Source organism: Octodon degus, unplaced genomic scaffold, assembly GCF_000260255.1.
Source record: "Octodon degus isolate 3935 unplaced genomic scaffold, OctDeg1.0 scaffold00010, whole genome shotgun sequence".
In the NCBI taxonomy this organism is placed as follows: domain Eukaryota; kingdom Metazoa; phylum Chordata; class Mammalia; order Rodentia; family Octodontidae; genus Octodon; species Octodon degus.
Genome location: NW_004524586.1, coordinates 21,262,671 through 21,287,518, shown reverse-complemented (window position 1 = coordinate 21,287,518; position 24,848 = coordinate 21,262,671). Strand labels below are relative to the sequence as shown.

The window sequence follows — 24,848 nt, the reverse complement described above, 5'->3', positions numbered from 1 at the left end:
AGAAAAGAAAAGAAAAGAAAAGAAAAGAAAAAAAAGGAAAGGAAAAAAAAAAAAAAAAGGTTTGCTTTGTGAGCCCTATAATTCACCCTGGGACGAGTTTGGTGACCCTTAGCTATTGTGCAGTCGTGTGACCACCTCCATAGTCAACCCAACAAGGTTTCCTTGGGTCATTCCAAAACTGACACCCTCGCCCCTGCAGGTGCACTGTGTGACCTTCCTGGCTTTATTCAGATGAGGTCATAGCGGTAGGGTATGTGGGAGAGTGATGGTGGCTGGCGAGAAGCTTCACACCAAGCAGATTATGCAGAGCCAGTTCCCTGTGAGTTTTCCTTTCTCTAGGGGGCCACAAGGATTTGTTAGTCCATCTATAAGCAGCAAGGCCAGCTCTTCTCTAAATGGTGACCTTGAGAAGATGACCTTAGAAAGCAGTGTCGTCATTTCTCCTGCTGAATTCTGGCAGGAGGCAGATCCCCCTTGAAACACAAGTACCTCTTTTCCAATGCTATGAATCATCCCTGCTGACAATGCTTTTTTTTTTTTTCTATTACTAGCCCATGAGAACCCATTTCCCATGCCATCAGTGACATCAGAGGCTCAAAAACCACCTTCTGCACCATCAGGTAGGGTTGCGTCACTTTTGTATTGTCTTCTGAGAAACTTTGATAATGAAGAAATGAAGATGTGTCATTGAGAACCTGTAAAGCAATGAACTAGGCAGGTCCTCATGTAGGCTGAGTCCACTGGGATACCATGACAGTGTGGTGCACTGGGGAGGGCAGGGGCTGAGTGCTCTGAGGAATCACACAGGAGGAAACATGACCTGATCCAGGGTCTGAAGGGTGATGGGGCAATGGGACTGTTCCAGACGAAGAGAAATCAGGCAGTAGACTCCCTCTGAACTGTAGGGTGGAGACATCCTTCTCGTTCCCAGGTTAGACCATAGGGCTGGTCGATCACCATGCAGTTAGTGAAGGGTGGGGTGACTTGGGCTCTCTCAAATGGCTTCTTACTGTGGTGAGGAATGAGTAACATACAAAAGGTATTCATTCAGACTTCAGTTGGATCTCAGATTTTTCACAAAATAAGTTCAGACTGAAGCTAGATAAAGCAATAATCAAATGTTGGGCTCGCCGATTTCCTTGCTGTCAAGGAGGGTGAGGGGAGCCAAGTCACTGCCCAGGACTGAGAATGCATCTGGAGGAATAGCGCCAGCAGGTGCTGCAGCTTCTGGTCAGTGGCCATGGCCGCGGGTGCCTGGCAAGCACCACCGCTGGCTTTGTGACCTTCAACTGGCCAAATTCCCACTCTGCATCTTTGTTTTCTTCATTTACCTAATAACATTTTACTTTGTGTGCTGAGCTTATTATATACTTTGAACCAGGGCCAGCAGCCAACACATAAATGGCTCAAACATGGTCCCATTTCTCAGGGAGTGTGTAGCTTACGAGGGAGGCAAGCCTTGTACATGGAAAGCTGTAGCACAGGGAGAAATGGTCAGTGCCACAGCCTAGAGGCCCTCTCATACTTTTCCTGTACCTGCATATTGTCACTTGTACGCTTCTGTGTCCCCTGGGGAATGCTCTATGTGTGCTTCTGCAATGGTCGTGACCACATGCATCTTACCCACTGCTGGTGAGCTCCTAGCCTATCTCTGCTTTCCTACTCACCTACCAAGCAAGCTAGCCCTGAAACGCCCTCTCCTGAGTGCTCTCACATTCTTTACCTTCACGACAGCTTGTGAAGTGCTTACTGCTATGCTCAGGGCCACATAGCTAGTTAGGGAAGCGGGACTTCAGGCCCAACCTCCCCGACCCAACGTCCACTGCTCTTTGTGCTCCACCTCCCAGTGCATCCTGCTACATGCTGGAGAGATGAGACACAGCATCACTGGCTTTACCTACGACAGTGTGCCCAGGCCCAGGTATACCACAACAAAGAGCTGGAAAAGAAAATGATGGCAATAGAATACCCATCTCTGACAAAAGTAAACAAGAAAGGGGGGGACATAAATGAAGGACCATTTTTTAGTGAAAAAAAATGTATATATTTGTATATACAAAATAGCATAGATATACAGCTACTTTCTCTTAGTTCAATGAGAAGAAAGTTTTGAACTAATAATGTTTAGACAAAATATCATGTCTGCATCCTGTATTATGAATAACTATTACGAGGACAATATGCAGTGTATTAACTATTGTAACTGTCCTACTAACCCATTTTGAAACTGTCTCATTGCTATTTCTTTCTCAATAAAATTAATATAAAAATACATATAAAAAAGAAAAGGAAAATGGCTTTTGAGATCACAAAAGTTTCATGGAGTAGAAGCACTGGAATAGAACATGGCTAATGGAAATATCTAGAAGAGTAGGCACAATGGAGCAGCGTACTTCAAGCAGATGGGATGAGGAAGAAGGAAGGGGAATGTGAGGCATTTCTTAGGGGGTGAGCATTTGCCTTCATGGCACAAATGCTCAAGGGAAATTAATTCAAGGTGTCTATGGCGGGGGAATCTTAGAGAACCCAACAAAGGGAGTATGAGCCATACAGGCAGGCATTCTCTCATACTCTTTGTCTCTCTTTTACCCCCCTCATGATTCACTATTCTAAGAACTACTCCAAGCCAGCAGGTCAGCTGGAGACTCTCTGGCCCAGGTTGATCCCTTTCACTTCTCTGACAGGTCTGTAGCTGTCAGTTGATATGCTAGAGTAGGAAAGCTACATGTCCTTTGTCACCCAGCAGGCTGGCTTGAGGCTATGCATACAATGTCCTGGAGCATTCAGGGGTGAACTGCAGTCTGAGGAGCCTCCTGCACCCTCTCTGTCCAGGATGGTATTGTGCCATACTCTCATGGCCAAGGCAAGCCAAAGGCCTCCTTCCATCCCAGCACCAAGAAGTGTGGGTAAAAGCCCAGCCTCTCCATGGGGGGCCGTGATGTCACACTGTAAAGAGTATGGGTACAGGAAAGAGAAGAACTGTGGTCCTATCTGTAAATCAGTCATCACAGGCAAGCTGCCTTAAAGTAGGATATGGGTAGGGAAGATACAAGTGCCGTAGAGCAGACCTGGTGTGGAACAGCACCGACTCCCTCATAGCAGTGCAAGGACAGAGAGTGTGTGTGGACAATAGCTATTAATGCACAGAGAGGGCCGCTGTCACCCCTTGGCCCCTTGCTCTTCCCCCAGGAGACTGGGTCCCTGTGCGGCTGGTAGGCACCGATGAACGCTGTGCAGGTCGCGTTGAACTTTTCTACCAAGGAGTCTGGGGGAGCGTGTGCGATGACCTCTGGGACCTTCCACAAGCAAACGTCGTCTGCCGGCAGCTGGGATGCGGCTGGGCCATTTTAGCGCCTGGTGAGGCCCACTTTGGAGAAGGCTCTGGGAAGATTCTCCTGGACAATGTGCGCTGCAGTGGGGCCGAGCGGCACCTCGAGGAATGCTCTCATGCTGGCTGGTTCTCCCACAACTGCGGTCATGCAGAAGACGCCAGCGTGGTTTGTTCAGGTCAGTCCTGCCCACTTTCCCAGCCTGAGCCTAGATGGTGTCAAACTAACTACTGAACATGCACCAGTATATTATTCACTCATACTGGATGTTTTCATCTTTCATGTTCCTAGATGCTAAATATTCAGTGGCTGTACCATCAGGTAAGGAAGGCGGTGTTCATGGCTGGAGCTTCTCAGCACCTCTGAAAGACATTCTCCTGGAAATCGTGTGCGTGTGTCTCTCCCTGGCCAGGGGCGTGGCTGAGAAGTGTGGACTGGCCTGCTGTCTGCTGGGGAGGTGGCTAGCATCACAGCAGTCACCCAGCCCAGCCTCATTTGCTGTCTTTTCACCTACGCCAATATGCATGGCACACCCAGAAAGTGCACTCTCAGGTTCTCAGACTTCTGCAGAGCACTTTCACTTCGTCAGTTCTGAGGCTCATGGAAAAAACAATTTTGATACATATGGGAGGAGGTGGTATAAGAGATGGTTAAAGGTGCTTCCTACCTAGTACAAGTGGTCAGTGGGGCAGATGTGGGCAAGGCAAGGTGAGTCACTCTTGTTTACACGTCCACTTTGCTTCTGCCTTGCTGTGGGTACAACCCTGACCCCACACAGGTCCCAGAACCTCAAGCTTCCCATACCTGTTCTCATTCATTCATTCATTCATTCATTCATTCATTCCTTTTATCTGTCTCTGTCTCTGTTTCTCTCTGACTCCCTCCATCTTTCCCTCCCTCTCTCTGTCTCTCCAGCTCTGTCTATCACTCTGTTTCTGTCTCTCTCCCTCCCTCTATCTCCCTCTCTGTCTCTCTCTGCCTCTCTTCCTCCCTCTCTTCCTCCCTCCCTCCCCCACCCATGTGTGTCTCTGTCTCTCTCTTCTCCAGCACCTCATCCAAGGCCACATGATACCCTGCTCTTAGTCATCCCTCTCTGACTGAGGTATCTGACTGAGTTATGATTAAAGCTACTTTGACAAAGTTTGGTAAAACTTTATTTAAATCTAGTCCTAGAATTGTCCACTCTACCAACCAGAGGCAAACTGATCCAGGAAGAAAATTTCCAAAAGAAGGTGCTAAGCTGAACGTCCCTGGTGGGGAGAAGCATGAGTTTCCATTGCAATGACAAAACACCTGACCTAAATCAGCTCTCAGAAGAAAGATTTATTTCAGCTCACATTTTCAGAGGTTTCAGTCTGCTCAGCCAGCCCCTTTGCTTTAGGCCTGGGGCAGAAGGGGGCCTGTGGGTTAGCTCAGTTGTTTAAGCGCCTGCTTATGCAAACGCAGTCAGGCGCAGCATACCTCAGTTAGATCCTCAACTCCACATGCCTTACCAGACCCATCCTTAAGACAGCTTGAGCCAGGAAAAAAAAAAATCCTTCTTGAAACATAATAGTGGGAGAACCTGGCAGAGGAAAGTCGCTGGCCTCCTGGTGGCCAGAAAGCACAAAGAAAGAGGAGGGGCCAGAGGCAAAATCTGCCCCTCACGGGCTCACTTCCAGGCACCTCCTTCCTCCAAGTAGACCTTGCCTTGTAGTTTCCACCTCCCCTCAGTAGTGTTGTCGGTTGGGAACCAAGCTTTCAATGTCTCAACTTTTTTAAAATTTTTACTTTTTATTAGTACGTGTGTAGTGTGTAATGACTACATTCGTTATGCGGACTGGGTCTGTAAACATAACACATCTTAACGTTTGTGTCCTCTTTCCTTCTCTTTTCTTCCAGCTTCTTCCATCTCTTGGTCCCTATCCTACCTGCAAAAGATCTAGCTCCCTGTTTCCTACTATCCTTTAATTTACTTATATTTTGGGTTTCTCATATAAAAGAAACCATGTGATATTTAAGCTGTGTGTCTGATTAATTTCAGTTAATATTATGGTCTTAAGTTGCGTTCATTGCATGAAATTTTAAGAGACATTTAAGATGCAAACTATAATAGGACCCATCGCATCTTTAGGGCCTGATTCAGAATCTCTGAGCAGCACCAATTCAGGGGAATATAAACCAGTACTGCTTCTTCCTACATCACAAACTCATAATTCTCAGCCTTTGGGTCACTGGAAGAGGCTCTAGGAGCTAGAATTTCATGTCTTTAGTTTTGTAAAACCCCAACTTAAAGATATCTCACTTTCATGGATGACAAAAAAATAATGCCTCAAAGTCTAGGGTGAAACACTTCCGCATAGTAATGTCTCTTCAGGCGTGGGACTTTTCCCCAGAGACTTGACTCAGTTCTGCAAGAAGCTGAGGCAGTGTGTTTGTTCCAGGCTGCTCAGGTTCCACATGTTTGGGCAGGGTTGCAGACCTCAGAGTCTGCCGCCAGTCCTCATGGCATTTTATTTTGGCAGGTTACCCACCGGGTGTCCTGGCAGGAACAGTGGTTTCAGGTGAGAGCTTTGTGTATGTCCTGAGATTCCCTGCTCATTGTCTTACAGTTCAAGCTTTGAAATGTTTCTTCAAAAAATAAGTCCTAATGATTCTTCAAAAAATAATACCACTGGTCAGTCTAGGTCACCCCTCTTAAACTGTGCTCTGGATAAAAGGACCCAATAATAAAATTCATGTAAGGTGCTAATTTCATGTCTAGGTAGTCAAAAAAGAAAATGCAGGTAGTCAGGTAATACCGTCTGTCTTGGTCTGCTTGAGCATAGGGGGCCTATACAGCCATGAGTAGAGTCATGCAGCCAAGTGGTACCCAAGGCTGCAATTGTATCGTTTAGCCTCCATCATGAGGGCATTTTCCTCTTCTATCCTTTAATCTGACAACCTTAGGTCTCCTTCTCCTGACTTTCTTTTTCATCTGTCATTTTCTATATGTCTGCCAGTTCTTTGGGTTTCTAGAAGCCATTGAACTTTTCTTAGCACCACTTAGAGATAAAAGACTAAAATGTTTGCATAGCCTGGATGGCCCTTTCTGAGAAAAGGCATAATGTGAAGGTGAGGGCCAATCAAGAGTTGGCACACTTTCCAGATATCCAGATAAGCTGGTGGAGAAAAGACAGATGTTTCCTCAGCTATTGAGATCACCTTTAATTCAGATTGAATGTTGGACAAAGACAAACAGATGACAAAACAAACAGACTTGTGGACAGAAAAATTAGCAATATTTGTGCTATTGGAATGGTGAATTGGTGAGTCCAAATTCTTTCTACCCAATAATAGTTTTTTTTTTTTTTTAATTTAAATTTAAAAAGTCACAAACGGATGGTGGCTGAGGCCTTCCCATATCCTGTACTCAGAGTTCTATACTGAATTAGCCTGAAGCAGGTCATTACTCACAACGACTAGTGACTCAACCAAAAAAAAAAAAAAAAAAACTTAGAAATTACGAGACCCGCAATGGCTAGCCAGTGGAAAGATTCTAGCCAGTGTTAATAAGCCCATGTCAATGGTGAAATTCTCAAAAGACATGAGAGGTGTTTTAAGTTTCAGAGAAGTTCATGTCCAAATCTCCTAAGTTTGCAAGACTTTTTAGACTAGTTTAGCCCAAAGCATACCCACAAAATAATGACCAGTGAAACTGTTTTCTGGAAAAGTGGTGAAAATAGAACAAAAAAGGAGCGAATTACAAAATTATCAAACTGAACAATATAAAAATTTGACACTCTAAATTATCCCTCTGCATTCAGGAAAATCTCAGTGTGGCGGAACTATTACTAACTCATCTGGAGCAATTAGGAATCCCCCGAGGAACGAGATGCATGACAACATGACCTGCGTGTGGGAGATCAGGGCCAATGCGTCTGATCACATCCTGCTGGCGTTTCCACATCTTAAGTAAGTACTGAAGGCAGCGAGTACTCCGTGAGGTTTAAAATTCCACTTCATCCTCTTATTGATTCTCATACACAAGTGTCCTTGTTGTATTTTAATCTTTATTTTGAAATAACTAAGCACATAGGATACAACAGTAACATGCAGACCTGTGTATTAATGGAACTATAGGTGGAGTGGGGTTCCATGTAACTTCACCCCATGTGTAGGTTCATGTAGTCATTACTATATCCCAGATACAGACCTTTTCCATTACCTTAAAGAAATTACCCTTTTACCCCTTGTCTTTATCAACTGCTTCCTCCCTCTCTTCTAAGGTTATGATTTGTTCTCTGTCTCTATCATTTGTTGTTTTGATAGTGTTATGTACATGGGTTTATTTACTGTGTGGCTTTTGGAAATTGAATTCTTACACTCAGGATGATTCCTTAAAATACATTCCTTAAAATAATGTATGCATCAATAGTTCAGTCCTTTTAACTACTGAGAAGTATCTACTCGTGTGTCTGTAGCAGAGTCTATTTAATCCTCTCCTTCCTGATGGACATCTGGGTTGTTTCTGGCTTTGGGCGACCCACATAAAGCTTCTATAAACATTCTCATACAGGCTTTTATGAGAATGTAAGTTTTCACTTCTTGGGGATTAATGTCCATGAGTGTGATTCCTAGTTGTATGGTAAGAACACATTTAGCTTTTTAAGAACATGCTGAACTATTTTCATAGGGACTTCTAAATTCCCATTTCTACCAGCAGCATATGAGACCCAGTTTCTCTACATCCTACTAGGATCTGCATTATTTTTTCTGTGAGCTGTCTTATACAAATCCTGTATATATTTCATTAGATTTATGTGTACGTATTCCTTTATTGTTATTGGAATAACAAGAAATGATAAATGCTTTCAGTTTCAATTTCTACATGTTTGTTGTTCCTATATAGAATGATTTATTTTTATATATTTCCATGAATTTTAAATTAAAATGAAATTCACCTTATAGGCTTTGAGTAGGGGTGTGTGTGTGTGTGTGTGTGTGTGTGTGTGTGTGTGTAAGGAGAAAGAGACAGAAACAGAGATATAGCCCAAGTGTGTTCTGGCCAGCTGGTTAAAGATGTTGATTCTAGGGTATCCCCAAAACCTATTAAGTCAGGAAATTTAAGGTTTTATATTATATAGCTATACAATATTTATTTCATTCATAGACGAATGACCTATGTAAATTAACCACAAGCAGCAAATCAAATTGCTTCTACTTTTGAATTTTGCTTAATCGAAAATAGCTTGGAAGGATGACTCATAGAGTTGTGATTGGAGAGTTTCTGATTCCAGTGCTAATGGCATCAGACAAAAATTCAAGAAGGGCCGGCCAGATAGCTCAGCGGACTAAAGCACCTGCTTAGGCACAGCACAGTGGCCGGGGTTCGATCCCCAGCTTGCTGTGTCCCCCCCCCCCCCGGGTATGCTGAGACAGTGATTGAGACTGGGTGTGGTGGCATCCGAGGCTGAAAACAGGATAATCACTAGGAGTTCAATCTGTGTGGTGAGACCCTGTAGACCCTGTACTAAATATATTTTTAAAAAATTCAAGGAGAGAAACAATGGCAAAATACCAGATAACTTTCACAATAGGAGTTGGGGAGCAGCATTACTCACTTCATGGTAGGCAGGTTACTGCCAAAAGCCTGTCCATGGGCTGTTTGCAACCTGGAGCTGTGTCCCACAAGAGGCTGAGCAGCCTGCCCCTCACCTCTGCTGCCAGGCTCAGGTGGCTCTTCACCCCCAGGTCACCCTGTGGTTAAGGACCTTAATTATCCTGGCCCTGGCATTAGCCCAAGGTTGTGAGGCACCCTGCAGCCTCAGCCACCCTGAGACCTCAACAGGGCTGTGCCTGGAGCCAGCCTCCTCTCTCCTCTCCCAGGGAACATGCTGTTCTTTTAGGCAGTGGCTCTCTGAGGAAAGAAGTAGGACAAAAGTATCTGTATCCCTGATTGGCTTTGAAGCTGTCCCCAACTTCTTTAGAGTCACAAAATAGGACGTGTCTTGCAGCATGCCTGCTATATCTACTGATATAGGAGTACTACAGGAGACTAAGCACTCTTGGGTATTTGTTTCTTTAGCCTTGACTGCACCAATGAATATTTTGAAATCCTGGATGGTCCTCCATCTTCAGCAAAGTCTCTGGGGAAGACCTGCACTGGTTTCTACCTCACCTATTCGTCCTCCTCCAGCTCCATGACCCTCTTGTACTTCCGAGGGTTCAATAACATAGGGAAAAACTTCATGGCTTACTATTATTCTGCGACCAAAGGTAAGATGGTGAGGAACCACAGCTCCGGACTGTCTGCCTGGATACCATAACTCGCTCAGTGATCTTGGACAAGGGACTTGACCTCTTCTGGCTTCAGTTCCTTCCCTATTATCTTACTGTTCTCTTATTGCTGAGTCCCAAAATGAAGAAAGGAAAGCTTTGTTTAGCTCACAGTTAGTAGAGGTTCAGTGCATACTCAGCTGGCTCCAAGGCAGAGTGGCACATGGCAGAGAGCAACTGTTCATGATGGCAACAAGAAGCAGAGAGCAAAAGGAGTGACAGCAGCTCAGGCAGCTAGCCAGCCTCTCTCCCCTCCTTGCACTCTATCCTGATTGCCCTTTCTCTCCATATGGCTTCACCAGGTCCAAGGCCATGAAGAACACTGTAATGCAGGGCACTCACACCCGTTATCCCAGCACTGGATCAGGAATCAATCGCAAACTCCAGAAGCTGCCTCATGACTGCATGAGGCTTTGGGGGGAACAACTAGACACAAACCATAACACATATGTGAGGAAGCCAGGAAAATCTTACTTCCTAGGTTTGATGTGGGGTTTACATGAATGACACAGCAAGACGTGCACTTGAACGCATCCAGGTGCTTGATAACTGGCAACTTTACTGTGAGCTTTCCAGTTTTACACACATATCTCATTGCAGTCAGTTCATGAGGAAGCCATTTCTGATGTTTCTGTGAATCTACACTGGGCATTTGAGGATCTGCCAAAGAGGAAGTGCAGACCCAGGCTAAGGGACATTTATGTACAGCCTAGAGGAAGTGGAAGACAAATATACACGATGCAATAGAGGACAAAACAATACAATGGGTTAAGGCATACAATAGAACATACCGAGTATATTAAGTTGAAACATGCACACATCTCAGCAAAGGCATCAGGGGGGAGAGAGAGAGAGAGAGAGAGAGAGAGAGAGAGAGAGAGAGAGCAACACAGGCTGCATAGATCAAAGAAAACCTCAGGAAAAGTTAGACTTGGACTTGGTGAGGCCATACATAGAGAAAGGGCAATCAAGAGAAAGAACAGAATGGGCCTTGAGGTGGGAAGTACTGGGTATGTGCCAGGAAGACAGACAGAACAAAGCTAAGGGTTTTCTTTGAAGCACCAGGTACCTGCCCACATTAGCAACAATAATAGCAATGATCAGAATACAGAAAATAACAGGTAATATTTTTGAAAGTCTGTTATATGCCAGGCAGCATTTTAAGGTCCTTGGATGTGTTACTATGACATAAATCAATGGTCATTCCCCTTTGACAGATGGGGAAACTGAGGCTTGGAATATTTAGTAATCACCCGAATAAGTAAGTAGTGAGTTTCTACACTACCTGCCACCAATAGAAACTGCAAAGGCCTCAAGTCTGCCTCATGAAGATGCCTGTCAAACTGACTCCAGTGCCTTAGAAAGTGTCAAGGTGACTCACCAAGCAAGCTGGGGACACATGTTATAAAACAGAGGAGAGCCGGGAATGGAAGTGCATGTCTATAACTCCTGCACTCTGGGAGGCCAAGGAAAAGGATCAGAAGTTTGAGTCCATCCTGGTCAAAGTAGTGAGACCCTGACTCAGAATAAAAAATAACAAAGGGCTGGGGATGTAGCTCAGTGCAAAACCTGAGATCAGTCCTTAGTACCACACACACACGCACAAATACTGAGTAAGTAAAAACCAGAGGAGACACTGTGTTACAGAGAGGATCAGGAAAACAAGGAAAAATCAATATAATTGGTGTTAAATAGCTATTGACAATTATTTTCTTGTGTTTGCAGAGGCAGTGTCGAAGACCCCACATCTAGTCAGTGAGTTGGCATTCATGTTGTTGCTTAATATGTGTTCCATTTTCTGTTTTGATATCTATCCTCACTTCTAGTGCTTTTACCATTATTGGATCTCTCTCACATGTCTTTTCTAATTACATGTATAAATCTACTGTAGCTGAAAATTATATCTGAGTGGTTTTTGTACAAGTATGACACTCATTCACATGGGAACCAAGATACACCTAGCAACAGTTGGGTCACTGTATATTGGCAATTTTTATTTGATCCCCTAATTTCTTGTTCCTATCAATGACCATGAGGCACACTTAGACACTCCACATCTAGGAAAAGCTAACAGAGTAGAAGCAAGTAAGAGAAATTACTGTTTTGCCCAGCACAATGCTGACTGCAAATGTCTACATTTTAGCACAATTTAAACATTAAATTTGTAATGATGCAGCAGAAGTAGAGAAAGTCATCCGAGTTGGATCCCATACACTTGAGAAGCACAAGATCCACATGAAAAGAGTTTGGGAAGATCACTTCTCATACTGATGAGAGAGCAGAAAACCACCCAGAATCTGGGCATTTAATGGACACTGATCTTGGAATGTGTCCTCCTGATTTGCCCAAGTCCTCCTTTTTTATTCAAGGATGTCTTCTTGTATCCACAGCTATCCCAGTGGCAACAGCCATCCCAACAACAACAGCAACAACTACTGCAACAACATCCATCTCAATAGCAACAGCCATCCCAACAATAGCTGCCCCAACAACAACAACCCCAACAGCAATAACTGACCCACCAAAAACAACCATCTCAACAACAGGTACCACAACAGCAACAACTACCTCAACAACAGCCATCTCAACAACAGCCATCCCAACAACAGCAATAACTACCACAACAACAACAGCTATCTCAATAGCAACAGCCATCCCAACAATAGCTGCCCCAACAACAACAACCCCAACAGCAATAACTAACCCAACAACAACAACCATCTCGACAACAGCTACCACAACAGTAACAACTACCTCAACAACAACAGCCATCCCAACAACAGCTACCCCAAGAACAACAGCCATCTCAACAGCAGCAGCCACCCAAACAATAGCTACCACCACAACAACCATTCCAACAGCAACAGCTACCCCAACATCAGCCATCTCAACAACAACAGCCACCCTAACAGCAACAACTATCCCAACACCCACAACCATTGCAAAAACAACAGCTGTCACAACAACTACACCAATATCAACAACCATCCAAACACCAACAATCATCTCAACAACAACAGCCATCACAACACCTACACCAGTAACAACAACCATCCCAACAACTCCCAAGACATTGATTGCCAAGCCAGGTAAGCCCTGGAAATTTGTTCATTTACGTGGTGTCCTTGCCTCTCAATATCTCCATTTGTACTAGCTGCTTATGAGAAAACTATATCAACTGCAAATAGATCTTCTATAAGTAAATGGGCCTGGTAACTCTACTCAAGATTTTAGGGCCAATTAAAATTTTGAGAATCTTCTGACTCTGCATCCCAAGGTGATCAAAATTCACTTTTCTTTTTCTTTTTTAAATTTAGTACAGGGTCTACAGAGCCTACAGGATCTCACTACACAGATCTGACTTGTAGTGATTCTCCTGTTTTCAGCCTCCCAAGTGCTGGGATTACAGGTGCATGCCACCACTCTCAGTCTCAATCGACATCTTGGTGTGCTCTGGGGGCAGGGCCAGCACATCATGCTGGGGATCAAACCCCAGCCACTACACTGTGCCTAAGCACTCACTTTAGTCTGCTGAGCTATCTGGCCAGCCCTGAAGTTCACTTTTCAGGGATTGAGCAACTTACAAGTACCTTGCAGTAGGAGATTCTCTTTTATTCCTGTGCTAGCCCTGTTCATAGTTAGCTTCCAACCTATACCATCTGTGGATGGCCTTATCAAAATCCAAATGATTTTTCCAAATGGATGGAGCATCAGAACCATCCCAGAGGCAGTGAGGTTGAATACCAGACACAAAACAGTGAAGTTTGAAGTCAGACCTGAGTATAGATCTGCTACTTACTAGATGCAGGATTTGCATTGAATCTTCTTGCTTTTCCAACTTCCAATTTCCTCATAGATAAAAACGGCATACTCTTCTGTTTATCCTCCAGTGTTACAAAAATGAATGTGGTGTACACATGTGAAAATGTTTCCAAAAAATCATGAATCACCATGCAAATTATATAAAGTATTTTCCTACATTTACCCGAAACAGACTGCTGCCATATATCTCTACCAAGATAGATAGTCAGTTGATGGATTTGTTTAAGCTAAATGTTATTGACAAGCCTAATAATATAGAACTCTAACTGATGGTTGACTATTGATTGACTCCATGAGGTTCTCTGTCTCTAACAGTAGTGTGGGGTGGGGCGCACAAGTGTCTCCTGGAGGGGTACCATGCTCCCAGAGGACCGTCACCAGGTTTCCATCTGCAGAAGGCTGGCCAGAGTTGCGGCTGATGGATGGTTCCAGTCGGTGCTCAGGACGTGTGGAGGTCCTCCACCAGGGGGCCTGGGGGACCGTGTGCGACGACCTGTGGGACCTGAATGAAGCTGAGGTCGTGTGCAGACAGCTGAGGTGTGGCCGGGCCATCTCTGCCCTTGGGAAGGCCCACTTTGGCCCAGGGCTAGGGGAAATCCTCCTGGACAACCTCCAGTGCGCTGGAGTGGAGCGCTTCCTGGGCCAGTGCGCCCACTCGGGCTGGTCGGAGCACAACTGTGGTCACCACGAGGATGCGAGTGTCATCTGCTCAGGTATGTTCTCCCCTCTCACATGGGCACTGACAGGGCCAGAGTGCTCCAAGACCATCCTGCTGGCCTTCGGAGCTAACCAGGGACAGAAACAGTTTCCTCAAACCTGTAGCATTCAGCTTTGCTGTACCTCTTCCAACTTGGTTCAGTAGATATGGTTTACTACTGACCTCCAGAATAAAACCTGCTAATTTTCTCATCTGGCAGGAAGAATTGTGTGTGCTTTACTTACACATGCAAAGCACATTTTTAGTTGAGGGAACTCTGGGAGAAAGGTGTTCACGGAAAGACGTAGCTTGATGCTGTAATGCTGGGTGAGACTTCAGAGCCGATGCTAATGCTCATGCTGCCGGGACAGCACTGAAGCACTCAGAGGCTCAGCCTGCGTCTACAAAGTTAGGGTACTATGTGCCGCCCCCATGGGATTGACACGAGGAGCAGAGATGGACTTCACAATGCACTCGCATAGTAACTGACCAAGAGGCTCCCTGGTTGACCACTCCTAAATTGTCATAACGCTAGGGAAATTTGTGAGTACGGCTACCTGATTTTAGTTGCATTGCAGCAGTTCTTAAAATACCTGTATTTACTCGTGTGCAAACAGCTAAGAATAAGTTAGCTCTGGAATGCTGGCCGGAGAGCCCACTCTGATAATGAGGTGCTTTCTGGTACCCCAAGCCTGACTGTGACTTGAAAGTAGTATTCACTGCCTAGAGCTGCCTGTGTGGGCAGCAGTGGCATTGCTGCTGGTGGGTTTTAATTTGAGGTGTATATTTTAAAATATCATTGTCGTGTTGGTATATGTGTCTGTCGGCTTGTGACACCTTATTGGTGCGGCCCCTATAACCTACTTAGAGACACACTGGCACAAGTTATTTCCAAGTTTCAGTGTTCTAGAAGGTGTTAGTCTAATCTGAGGTCCCCCAACAGCCCCCAAAGTGGAATTGGTCTGCTATAAAATCAGTAGTGCAAGTCAGACCACCCCAAATACATCCCTTTACATCTGCCTTTTATCATAAAATAGCAAACCAACTCCCAGAAGAAAGCTTACTTTTGTTTTCATAGATGAAGCTGCTTTTCTCAGTACTATAGATTTAAAGGGATTAATGTTTCCCATCTTGGATTAACAAACATGAATAAGAATATAATTAAAACTTCAGGGGCTGGGGAGATGACTCAGTAGAATAAACGCTTCCCTGGCAAGTGCAAGGGCCTGAGTTCAATCCCTGGTTCTGCAAAAAAAAAAAAAAAAAAAAAAAAAAAAAAAAAACAACTTCATCATTAGGTTGTTAAAAATCTGGATTTCTGGAAAACACTGACATGTTTATTTTCCCCATTTATAGATGCTGATGAATCTCAGTCTAACAAGCCAGGTTAGTCATGCCTTTTGGTGGGAATTAAATATTACTTGGACTTGACTTTATCCTAAAACCTTGTGTTCCTCCAGCTCTGCATTCACTGTTCATGTCTTTCCAAACTACAGAGATCTACACACCATTAAGTTGCCTTTAGTCTGAGTGCCATTAATTTTGATTTTTTTCATGAGCCGCGATGTTGTGTTTGCATGTGTGCACACGCACAAGCATGTGTGTGTTTTCAGAGGCACATGAAAAACGGTTAGCGTGGGATGCACCCTTGTAATCTCAGCACTTGGGAGACTGAGGCAGTAGATCACAGAGTTCAAGGCCAGTCTGAACTACCTAGTGGGACCCTGTCTCAAAAGCCAAGGAAGTTCATAGTCTCTTTGCACATCTTCCCTTTAGCTCAAGGACTGTCCCCTGCTTGTCCCTTGACTAACTCCCTCTCAATCCACTGACCGTAGTGTGGAGTAGTGTACCATACTGGTACCTACATATCACTAGAAAAATAGACTCTGGGCTCTCTGAGCACAGAAACAATATGGCTTTGGCTTATGGCAGAATTATCAGCACCTGATATGGAAGATATTACGCACTGTTGAAGTGAAGTTAAATTCGCTACAGACCTCACACTTGGAAACTCACAAGCCCCTGAGGAATGTGAAGAAGAAGCCTGCAGGCTCAAGGTTGAGGATGTCCTTTCCTAGCCCCTGTTGGAGCCTTGTGCTGCTAGACTCCCCTGTAGACCTTTGGGGGCCTCACACACCACCTCTCTCTGCAGGGAACTGGCCAAAGCTGCGGCTGGTAGGGGGCTCTGGTCAGTGCTCAGGTCGTGTGGAAGTCCTCCACCAGGGAGTCTGGGGCACCGTGTGTGACGACTTGTGGGACCTCAATGAAGCCAAAGTTGTATGCAGGCAGCTGGGATGTGGTCAAGCTGTTTCAAGCCCCGGTGAGGCCCACTTTGGTGCCGGCACAGGAAGCATCCTCCTGGATAACCTGCAGTGCTCTGGGATGGAGCACTTCCTGGGCCAGTGTGCCCACCTGGGCTGGTCAGAGCACAACTGCGGCCACCATGAGGATGCCGGTGTCATCTGCTCAGGTATCCACTTTGTTTTCCCCAAAGCGTTCTACCCTTAGGATTTAAAATTATTTGGAACTCTTTCCTGGGTGAAACTTTCCATCCACTCATTCCCTAAGTGTCTCTTCAGGGCCAGGCGCTGGGCCCAAACACATACCCTGCATGGGCAGCTCTGGGTTTGCATAGAGGAGGTCTCGATGCCCATGAGCAGGAGTGTACCTAGGACATTGCAATGCAGATTCCAGGGCCAAGGCCCCACAGACAGTGATTAAGTACATTTGGAAAGGGGCTCATGGGACTCAATGTTGACAAATAGCCCAGGGATTTCACATAGGAGCAGCCACAAGTGATCGTGCCCTGGATGTCAGGAGTAGAGTTGACTAGCTGCTGTGTCCCAGATCCATAGATTAAGGTCTCTGTCAGAGGAGAGTGGAAGGTGCCCAGTGGGGTGGTTCTGGTGCTTTGGGCTTCTCTACCCAGAGAGGTCAAGGTCCTCTCTCCTTCATCTCCCTCTGGGGCCCTTGTCACCTCACCTCTTCCATAAATTGTACTTAAAGAGAGTGACCTGTTACCCTCCTTTGTGTATGCAGATGCTGAAGACATGTCTCTACCGACACCTCCAGGTATGTCCAATTTTTCTAGTTCGAGCAACTTTCCAACAACAATAGCAACAAGAGCAGTAAATGTGTATAAATACTAAGTGAAAGGCATTACCTTAAGATATTTACATATAAACTGCTGTTTCTCAAATTATACTTAAATTGCTTTCCCATTAATGTTCTGCAAGTTAAAATATTATAAGTAAAAAATTATTTTGCATGCCTGACCTAAGGAACTTCATACCTTAGCAACCCAGCACACTGTGGAGTGTCACCTTTGTTAAAGTCTGGCTCATGGGGCCTGTGGGTCACTGCCAGCACCCAGCCTCTCAAAAGAACAGCATTCTACATATCATTAGCCTAGGAAAAAATTCAAATTCAGAATTTGAAATATGGCTTCTGCTGAATGAATATTCACTCATGCTATTATAAAGTTGAAAACTCATTAGTTAAATCTCTAATCAGTGAGGAACCATCAGTAATTCATTTAATTGCTGCAATAATCCTTTATAAGAAGTGCACTGATTATTCACATTTTCCAGATAAATTGAGACTTAGAAAGCTAGAAAAGTACCAAAGGATAGCCAGGCATGGTGGCACATTGCTGTAATCCCAGCATTTGGGAGGCTGAGGCAGGAGGATCATGGAAAGTTCAAGGTCAGTTTAGCCTACATAGTGACCTCGAGTCCAGCCTAAACTACACAGCAAGACTCTGTCTCAAGGGGAAAAAGAAGGAGGAGGAAGAGAAGGAGGAGCCAATATAGCCAGTTGATCTGAACCCAAACTGGTGATGTGCTTGACTACCAAGTTCATTAACCATCCGGTTCATTGGCTGGGATTCACAAAGACTAAGACAAGTGAAGAAAATATCATTGAGTGGAAGAAGCTGTTTTGATTATCTGCTACCCCAAAACTCAGTGACTTAAGACAACCACCCTTTAGACACAGGCCATGTTATGTGGGTTGAGAATTTAGGCAGGGCTCATCTGGGAGATTCTCCTTCTTTCTTTCTTTTTATTTTTTTAATAGAAAACAAAACAAAAAAAACATTAGAAATGATATACAATTTCACCAAACAAGATGATAAGAATTCAACAATGGTTGTTCCATTGTATATCATTGTCTTCAAATTGGTTGTTCGGATTGCCAGATGTAGACATGCAAAATTGGTTGAAAAAAAATTAACCATTAACTGTTCCTTTCACTAGACTAGTAAAAATAAGTACAATGATCCAAATGGTGTCCACTGGGTGGCTGGTCTGAAAAGTTCAAAGTAGTCTCACTGACATTTGGCTCCTGGGTGCAGACCCCTGGACAGTAGGGCACTCTTCTTTCCAGGTGGTCCCTAGGGCAGCCTAAGGTATTATCTATGAGCCAGTGTGCTCAGAGACAAGAAATGGAAACCACAGGTCCCTTAAGGCACAGCACAACTTCTGGCTCATTCCGTTGTTAATAGTCACAGAGCCCCACCAAGTCCAAGAGAGGGAATTGAGACCCCAGTCCATGACAGAAGGCAGGCCAGGGAATTTAAGGCTTGCTTTAATACATAACAGAGCCGTAGAAAATATTCACTCAGCACCTTCAGAGTCTTTTCACTTTGCAAGAAATTTATTGATGTTTCTAAGGAATCTTCACACTTTAGTAATTTATAGATAAGATTTTTTTTTCCTGTATGTCATTATTTCCCTTTATCCCTTTCAGGTCTTCCTACAACTTCTCAGCTCCATAAATCAGGTAGTACCTTGTTTAAGTTTGAAATGGTAACTTAATGTCAAGAGAGGCTCTGAGCAGATATTAGTGTGTCAGGGACCTGGCACAAAGGACACAGTATCCCAGTGTGGACAAGTGACCTACTCCTCCATTGGCCTTCTATAAATGCTGTCTTCTTAACAAGGAACAGGTTAGAAAGAAGGGCTATGATTCAACCAAGCAGAGTAGGCAGGAGGGTGACAAGAGAGGGGAGAATATGGCTCATCTGTCCATCCAACTCATCCTCACCTAGTACTACAGCAGGCTGTCCATCATCTCCTGCTGTACACCTGTAGTAATTATAGGAAATACAACTCCCAGGAGCTTCAGGGTCAGGTTGACCCAGCCTAATTATTGTTACTTGCAAATGTGACCAATGAGAGATCTACAGAATGCCCCAAGTCCACTTGACCACTGAGTATGAACTGGGCATCATGTGACCATATCCTGACATCATTTTTCTGTCTTTTCAGGAGGAAGTAATTCTTGTGGAGGGGTCATTTCTAGTCTTTCTGGCTCATTTTCTAGTCCACAATATCCCGAAAACTATCCAACAGACATCCAATGTATTTGGGAGATTCATGTGGATAAAACCTTCCGCATAGAACTCATGATTCCAAGTTTGAAGTAAGAAGACAACGTTTAAGGGGAAGATTTTGCCTAAATAAGAACATTGGCATATGAAATCATAACAAAGATTTTTTTCTAGTGGGAAATACTTCAGGGTGAAAGATCACAAATCTATAGTCTTTTATAGTCAACATGCAGGTTGATTTTGTAGTGCTATCCAGTGAGTCATTTCTAGCCTGAAAAACTCAGCAAAGAGTTTCATGTCTTTGATTTAACCTAACTTGAGAGTTTTCCTTTTTATTTTTTCTTAAAAGTGCTTAACATTTTTTCCTCTGTAGCAGTACTAGGTACCTGTATTTGTCTTCTTTGACTCTCTCTTTTAATCTAAAATTGATTTGAGAGATCTACAGGATGCCCCTACTGTAGAGAGGTCTACAGTAGGAGATGTATGCACACATGAGCCAACTATAACAGCCATGAGCTGCGCAGCTAAGAAATGTTCTGCAGTGAGGGATCAGAGCTGTCAGAGCTTCACCTCTGACATGAGAATAGATGGCCCAAAGTTACTGCCAATTTTTATCTTCATGAGATAAAAAAGCAGTTCACATTTTAGAGTACCAAAATTTTACCCAGGCTCAGTAGGATATGCTTTTGTGCTTTGCTATATTCCAGGGTCATTAGAAGTCCTTCATCATCCCTAATAAAGATGAGGAAACTGAGATTCAGATAAGATAACTAACTCACCCATGTAGGCCTGTATACAAGTCAGCTTTCCTGCGTCTGGTACAAAATACCTGACATCTGAAATTTATTTTTATTTATTTTGGTGGAATTGGGGATTGAACACAGGTCCTTGCACTTGGCAGGCAAGCACTTATTCTACTGAGCTATCTTCCTGGCCCCTAACATCTGAAATTTAAAGGGGAAAAGGTTCATTTTGGCTCATGGTGTCAGAGGTCTAGTCCGTGGATGGCAGGCTTTAAGTCAGAAATATCATGGTGGAAGGATATTGTGGAGAAAAGCTTCTCATATATAGCAGCCAGGGAAGAGCACCAGCAGGAGATATACCCGCCAAAGACACATTCTTAGTGACCCACCTCCTCCAAGAGGCCACACCTCCTGACAGCACGTTCAGCTGTGAAATCAATGGATTAATCCACTGAGGAGCACAGTGCCCCCATCATCAATGCAGGATCCCTTAATCCAACCTAGTTAATGGTAAAGATTAACTGACACAGTCTGTCTGAGGTCAGAGTCCCACCTCTTCACCAGGATGTGCTTCTGTGGGCAGTTGACTCAAAGTCTATCTTGCATGTGACGTACATCATGTTCTACATACAGCAAGACTACGGAATTCCATAATAATTTAGCCTCTGCCAGGCGCTGAGTCATAAGTATACTGAGGGCATGGATTCAGACATTCCTATCTCCTCCCAATCGAAGGCTTTAAGCCATGTTATCATGCTGTCTTTTTTTTTTTTTAACTAAAACCGTAGGGACCCTGTCAACCTCCAATTCAGCTACCCATGCTTTCCAAGTCTATCATGTTAGTATTAGTTGTCTGTTCGCTCAAAATTACTCCTGAGAAATATTTCCCTTTCAAATACTCCCTACTTATCAAAATACCTGTCTGCCATCTCTTTTTCCCCTTCTTCTCACCTTCAAATAAACTGTCTTGTTTAATTAAAAAAAAAAATCCTGAACACATTGACAAATCTATAATGCAAGTAATTTCTAACACTGCAACTCTTTGCATTTTAAAATCTTTTTTCTTCTCAAGAATTTGGATATGGAAACTACTATGAAATATGTAAGTAGGAAAATCTGACTGTGATATCTGTTACGTGCTAAACACTGGCGTGATCTAGTAAGAATTTAGTTCAAGTATAAATTAGTATTTATTAATGTCCTATATAGTTTGTAACCAGCCAACACCATTATGATTTTAAAACTTGTTACAAAGTTGTCACCATAAACTTCACACATTCCTCAGGAAAAAAAAATACAGAATTCTTATAAAGCATCTGAGAAGTTAATAAATATTGACTGTGCTGTTTAAACTATAATCCAAATATTTGCACTCTGGATTATCACCTGTTTAAGCATTAATATCCTGGAACTTTCTAACCTGTCACTAACCCTCGACTTCTACTCCCCCAGGCTAGAGGATGTCCTTGGATGTCCCTACGACTCGGTGGAGATCTTCGATGGCCCCAGGATTGCTTCGCTGTCCATGGGGAAGCTCTGCGCTCCAGTAGCCGTGATGTTTTTCTCCTCCTCCGACATCCTCACACTGGTGTTCCAGAGTGACTCCATGATCACCAACACTGGCTTTCAAGCTTTGTTCAATGCAGTTCCGCAGGGTGAAAGCAAGTCAGGTGGGACTCCTCCTGCAGCTCTTGATATCTAAGGACAGAAGCATTTCTAACTTGAGGGACTTCCCATAGCAGAGCTCTAGGATTGAATTTTAAAGCACCTCTCAGTGGCTCAAGACTACTATTTACTTGTCCAGTAATCTTTAAGCAGGTGTACTATGTGACGGACTCACTTGTAAGGGCAAGAAAGCCCAGAGAGCCACACAGCTCCCAGCAATATATTCTAGTGTAGATGTGGGTAAGTAAGGCGGGATTGGCCATCACACTGGAAACAGACAGCTAAGCAAGATGGTTTGTGGGTAAGGGTGATAAAGAGTAAAAGTGAAGCCTGGGGACCAAAAGGGAGATGGTGCAGTAGAATGTATCTGGTTGGAGATGCTGCTGTGGGCTGGGCGCATTGGATGGCCTATATGAGGAGGTCCCTGTCTGGGGCTCACCAGATGGGAAATATCACACACAAAGGCTTCTGGAGGAGAGCTGGACCTACTGGAGCAGCAGAAAGAAGGGAAGCATATCAACCCCTGCGGGCATAGCAAGGGGAGGCCATCCTTGGGGTGTCTCCAAGGTACATCTTGTAATTCCAGTTGACCACAGCCCATTAGCCCAGAAATAGCATCTCTGGCCTCTATGAAGTTGAAGTCACCTTGGTGCTGCAGTGCCTTTTAAATAATCAAATCGGAACTCTGCTAAGACACATTTGAAAAAAAAAAAAAAGAGGAGCTGGGAGCTTCTCCAATTACCAGAATTTCACTCCAGACAACCACGCAGCAAGGGCTACATTAACCACGACAAGCCAGGTGCTTCATGCACAGAACACTCACTGACTCACTCTTCTGAGATAAATGCTGCTGGGTTCCTTCATCATTCATACAGATGAGAAAACTGAGGCCCATGGAGACAAAAATAACTTTTCAAAGGCCACACAACTGAAGAGCGGTAGAGCTTGGATTCAAACCCAGTTCTATCTCACTATGAAGCCCTTAACCGCACTTTGGCATCAATACACCTTTGAGATTTTTACCCTCATGTTTGCCACGGCCATACCACAGGAGCCAGAAGTCCTTTCTCATGTAAAACTTCCTAGACCCAGAAAATAAAATCTTCTTCCGTTTAGATGATGCACCTGTGCTGCGGCTGGCAGGCAGCTCCAACCGCTGCTTAGGTCGAGTGGAAGTCCTCCACCAGGGGACCTGGGGCACCGTGTGTGATGACTTGTGGGACCTGAATGAAGCCGAGGTTGTGTGCAGACAGCTGGAGTGTGGACAGGCCGTGGCTGCTCCGGGAAGTGCCTACTTTGGTAGAGGTTCTGGAGACATCCTTCTGGACAACATCCAATGTTCGGGAAGTGAGAACCATCTCGGCCAGTGTCCCAGTTCTGGCTGGTCAGACCACAACTGTGGCCATCACGAGGATGCTGGTGTGGTCTGCTCAGGTACCCTCTCCCCCTGTTATATGTTCTTTGTACAAGGAATCTCAGTGATGGAGGAAGGCCACACACACAGAACAGAGCCAGGAAACCTAAGGACAGTGACCAACTGATGAACACCCTTTCAGCCAGGTAGACAAAAAAAGCTGAGGGTTGGACCGTTCTGGAGACAGATGCACCAGGGCCACTAAATTAGCTGGTCCTGTTCTCCCTGGGCTTCCCAGCTTAGCAGCTGTGTATCCATAGAAAGCTATGTCCTTATGCTTGCTTACATGTGCAAAGCCTGCCTGGTGGAGACCTGTCTACAGTAGAAAGCCACCATTTCATTGTTTTCAAAAAATTGAGATTTTTCTATATTTACTTATTTTCTATGTGTTCAGATGCTGGAAGCTGGGCGTCAGACGTGGCCCTGGAACCCTCAGGTAGGTCTAACAGTGTGTATCTCCATCTCGGCTCTGTGAAATAGAAATCTAATCTGTGTCCTGACAGACACCCTGGTGGACAGTGTCCAGGATGGTGGACCAGCTGGTGCAGTGGAATCATCCAGGGAGCTTCTGAAATGCCCAATGCCCAGGCTGGACCCCAGGCTGGTCAAATCAGTTGTATTAACATCTTCCCATGTGATTCCATTGCGCAGCCAGGCTACAAAACAGTGGTCCAGCCAAGGGGATAAGAGTCACATTTCCCAAATGGCATTAAGTGAAAATAGGGTTTGATATGAGGAGAGAAGGTGGAGAGACTTGTACCACAAGAATATGAGCTAGAAAATGAAAGCAGGACTGAGGAGATAGCTTGGTGGTCTAAGCGCCTGCCTGGCAAGCTCAAGGACCCACGTTTGATCCCTGGAACCACATGCTGTGCTGGCCCTGGAAACCTGGGCAAACCAGGTGTGGTGGCACACACCTGTAATCTCAGCACTGGAAAGGCTGAGGCAGGAGGATCACTATGAATCTAAGCTGCATAATGAGACCCTGTACCAAACAAATACATACATACATACATACACACATTTCTTAAAAAGAAAGAAAATGAAGCATGCTAATAAGCAAAGATGGATTTAGTGTCAGACTATGGGTCAAGAGAAGACTTGTAAGAATTAAACCAATTTGGTTTTGTTTTGTTTTGTTTTTGGTATATGAACATGAATGTTTATTTATTTTTTTCCATAATTTTATTGAGAAACAAATAGCAATGAGACAGTTTCAAACCAAATTGGTAGGACAGTTTCAATAATTAACACATTGCATACTCTCTTCCTAGTGGTTAATTGCTAAACAAGATGCAGACATGATATCCTATTTACAAACTCTATTAGAACAAATCCCTCTATTCATTAAGAGAATGTAACTATATATCTATCCTAACCACTTTGAATACACAGATACAAAATGGACATTCATCTGTATGCCCTTTTTTGTTTAGTTCCATCATTTGAATATTATAGGTGTGTTAACTCAGCAAAATATTCTAAAAGAGTCCAGTAGCCCATAATAGTATTGGGTCTTCTGCTTGACTGGCAGTGTCAGAAATTATTG

At 44.2% G+C, this 24,848-nt stretch overlaps 1 protein-coding gene across 16 annotated transcripts in view; it reads left to right on the top strand.

The window, feature by feature from the left end:
- LOC101573386 (deleted in malignant brain tumors 1 protein-like) overlaps nucleotides 1-24,848 on the top strand; it is a 136,377-nt gene that overhangs the window by 52,531 nt on the left and 58,998 nt on the right. For 14 of the 16 annotated variants that reach the window (XM_023708922.1, XM_023708920.1, XM_023708919.1 and 11 more), the window contains 17 exons: nucleotides 552-620; nucleotides 3,190-3,507; nucleotides 3,621-3,650; nucleotides 5,834-5,872; nucleotides 7,115-7,262; nucleotides 9,376-9,566; nucleotides 11,352-11,381; nucleotides 12,017-12,715; nucleotides 13,844-14,161; nucleotides 15,502-15,531; nucleotides 16,298-16,615; nucleotides 17,185-17,217; nucleotides 18,895-18,927; nucleotides 19,416-19,569; nucleotides 21,673-21,890; nucleotides 23,002-23,319; nucleotides 23,694-23,735. In XM_023708922.1, the coding sequence (XP_023564690.1) occupies nucleotides 552-620; nucleotides 3,190-3,507; nucleotides 3,621-3,650; nucleotides 5,834-5,872; nucleotides 7,115-7,262; nucleotides 9,376-9,566; nucleotides 11,352-11,381; nucleotides 12,017-12,715; nucleotides 13,844-14,161; nucleotides 15,502-15,531; nucleotides 16,298-16,615; nucleotides 17,185-17,217; nucleotides 18,895-18,927; nucleotides 19,416-19,569; nucleotides 21,673-21,890; nucleotides 23,002-23,319; nucleotides 23,694-23,735 (2,988 nt within the window). The remainder of the gene's footprint in view (nucleotides 1-551; nucleotides 621-3,189; nucleotides 3,508-3,620; nucleotides 3,651-5,833; nucleotides 5,873-7,114; nucleotides 7,263-9,375; nucleotides 9,567-11,351; nucleotides 11,382-12,016; nucleotides 12,716-13,843; nucleotides 14,162-15,501; nucleotides 15,532-16,297; nucleotides 16,616-17,184; nucleotides 17,218-18,894; nucleotides 18,928-19,415; nucleotides 19,570-21,672; nucleotides 21,891-23,001; nucleotides 23,320-23,693; nucleotides 23,736-24,848) is intronic. The other 2 variants (XM_023708921.1, XM_023708926.1) reach the window with 2 other exon arrangements.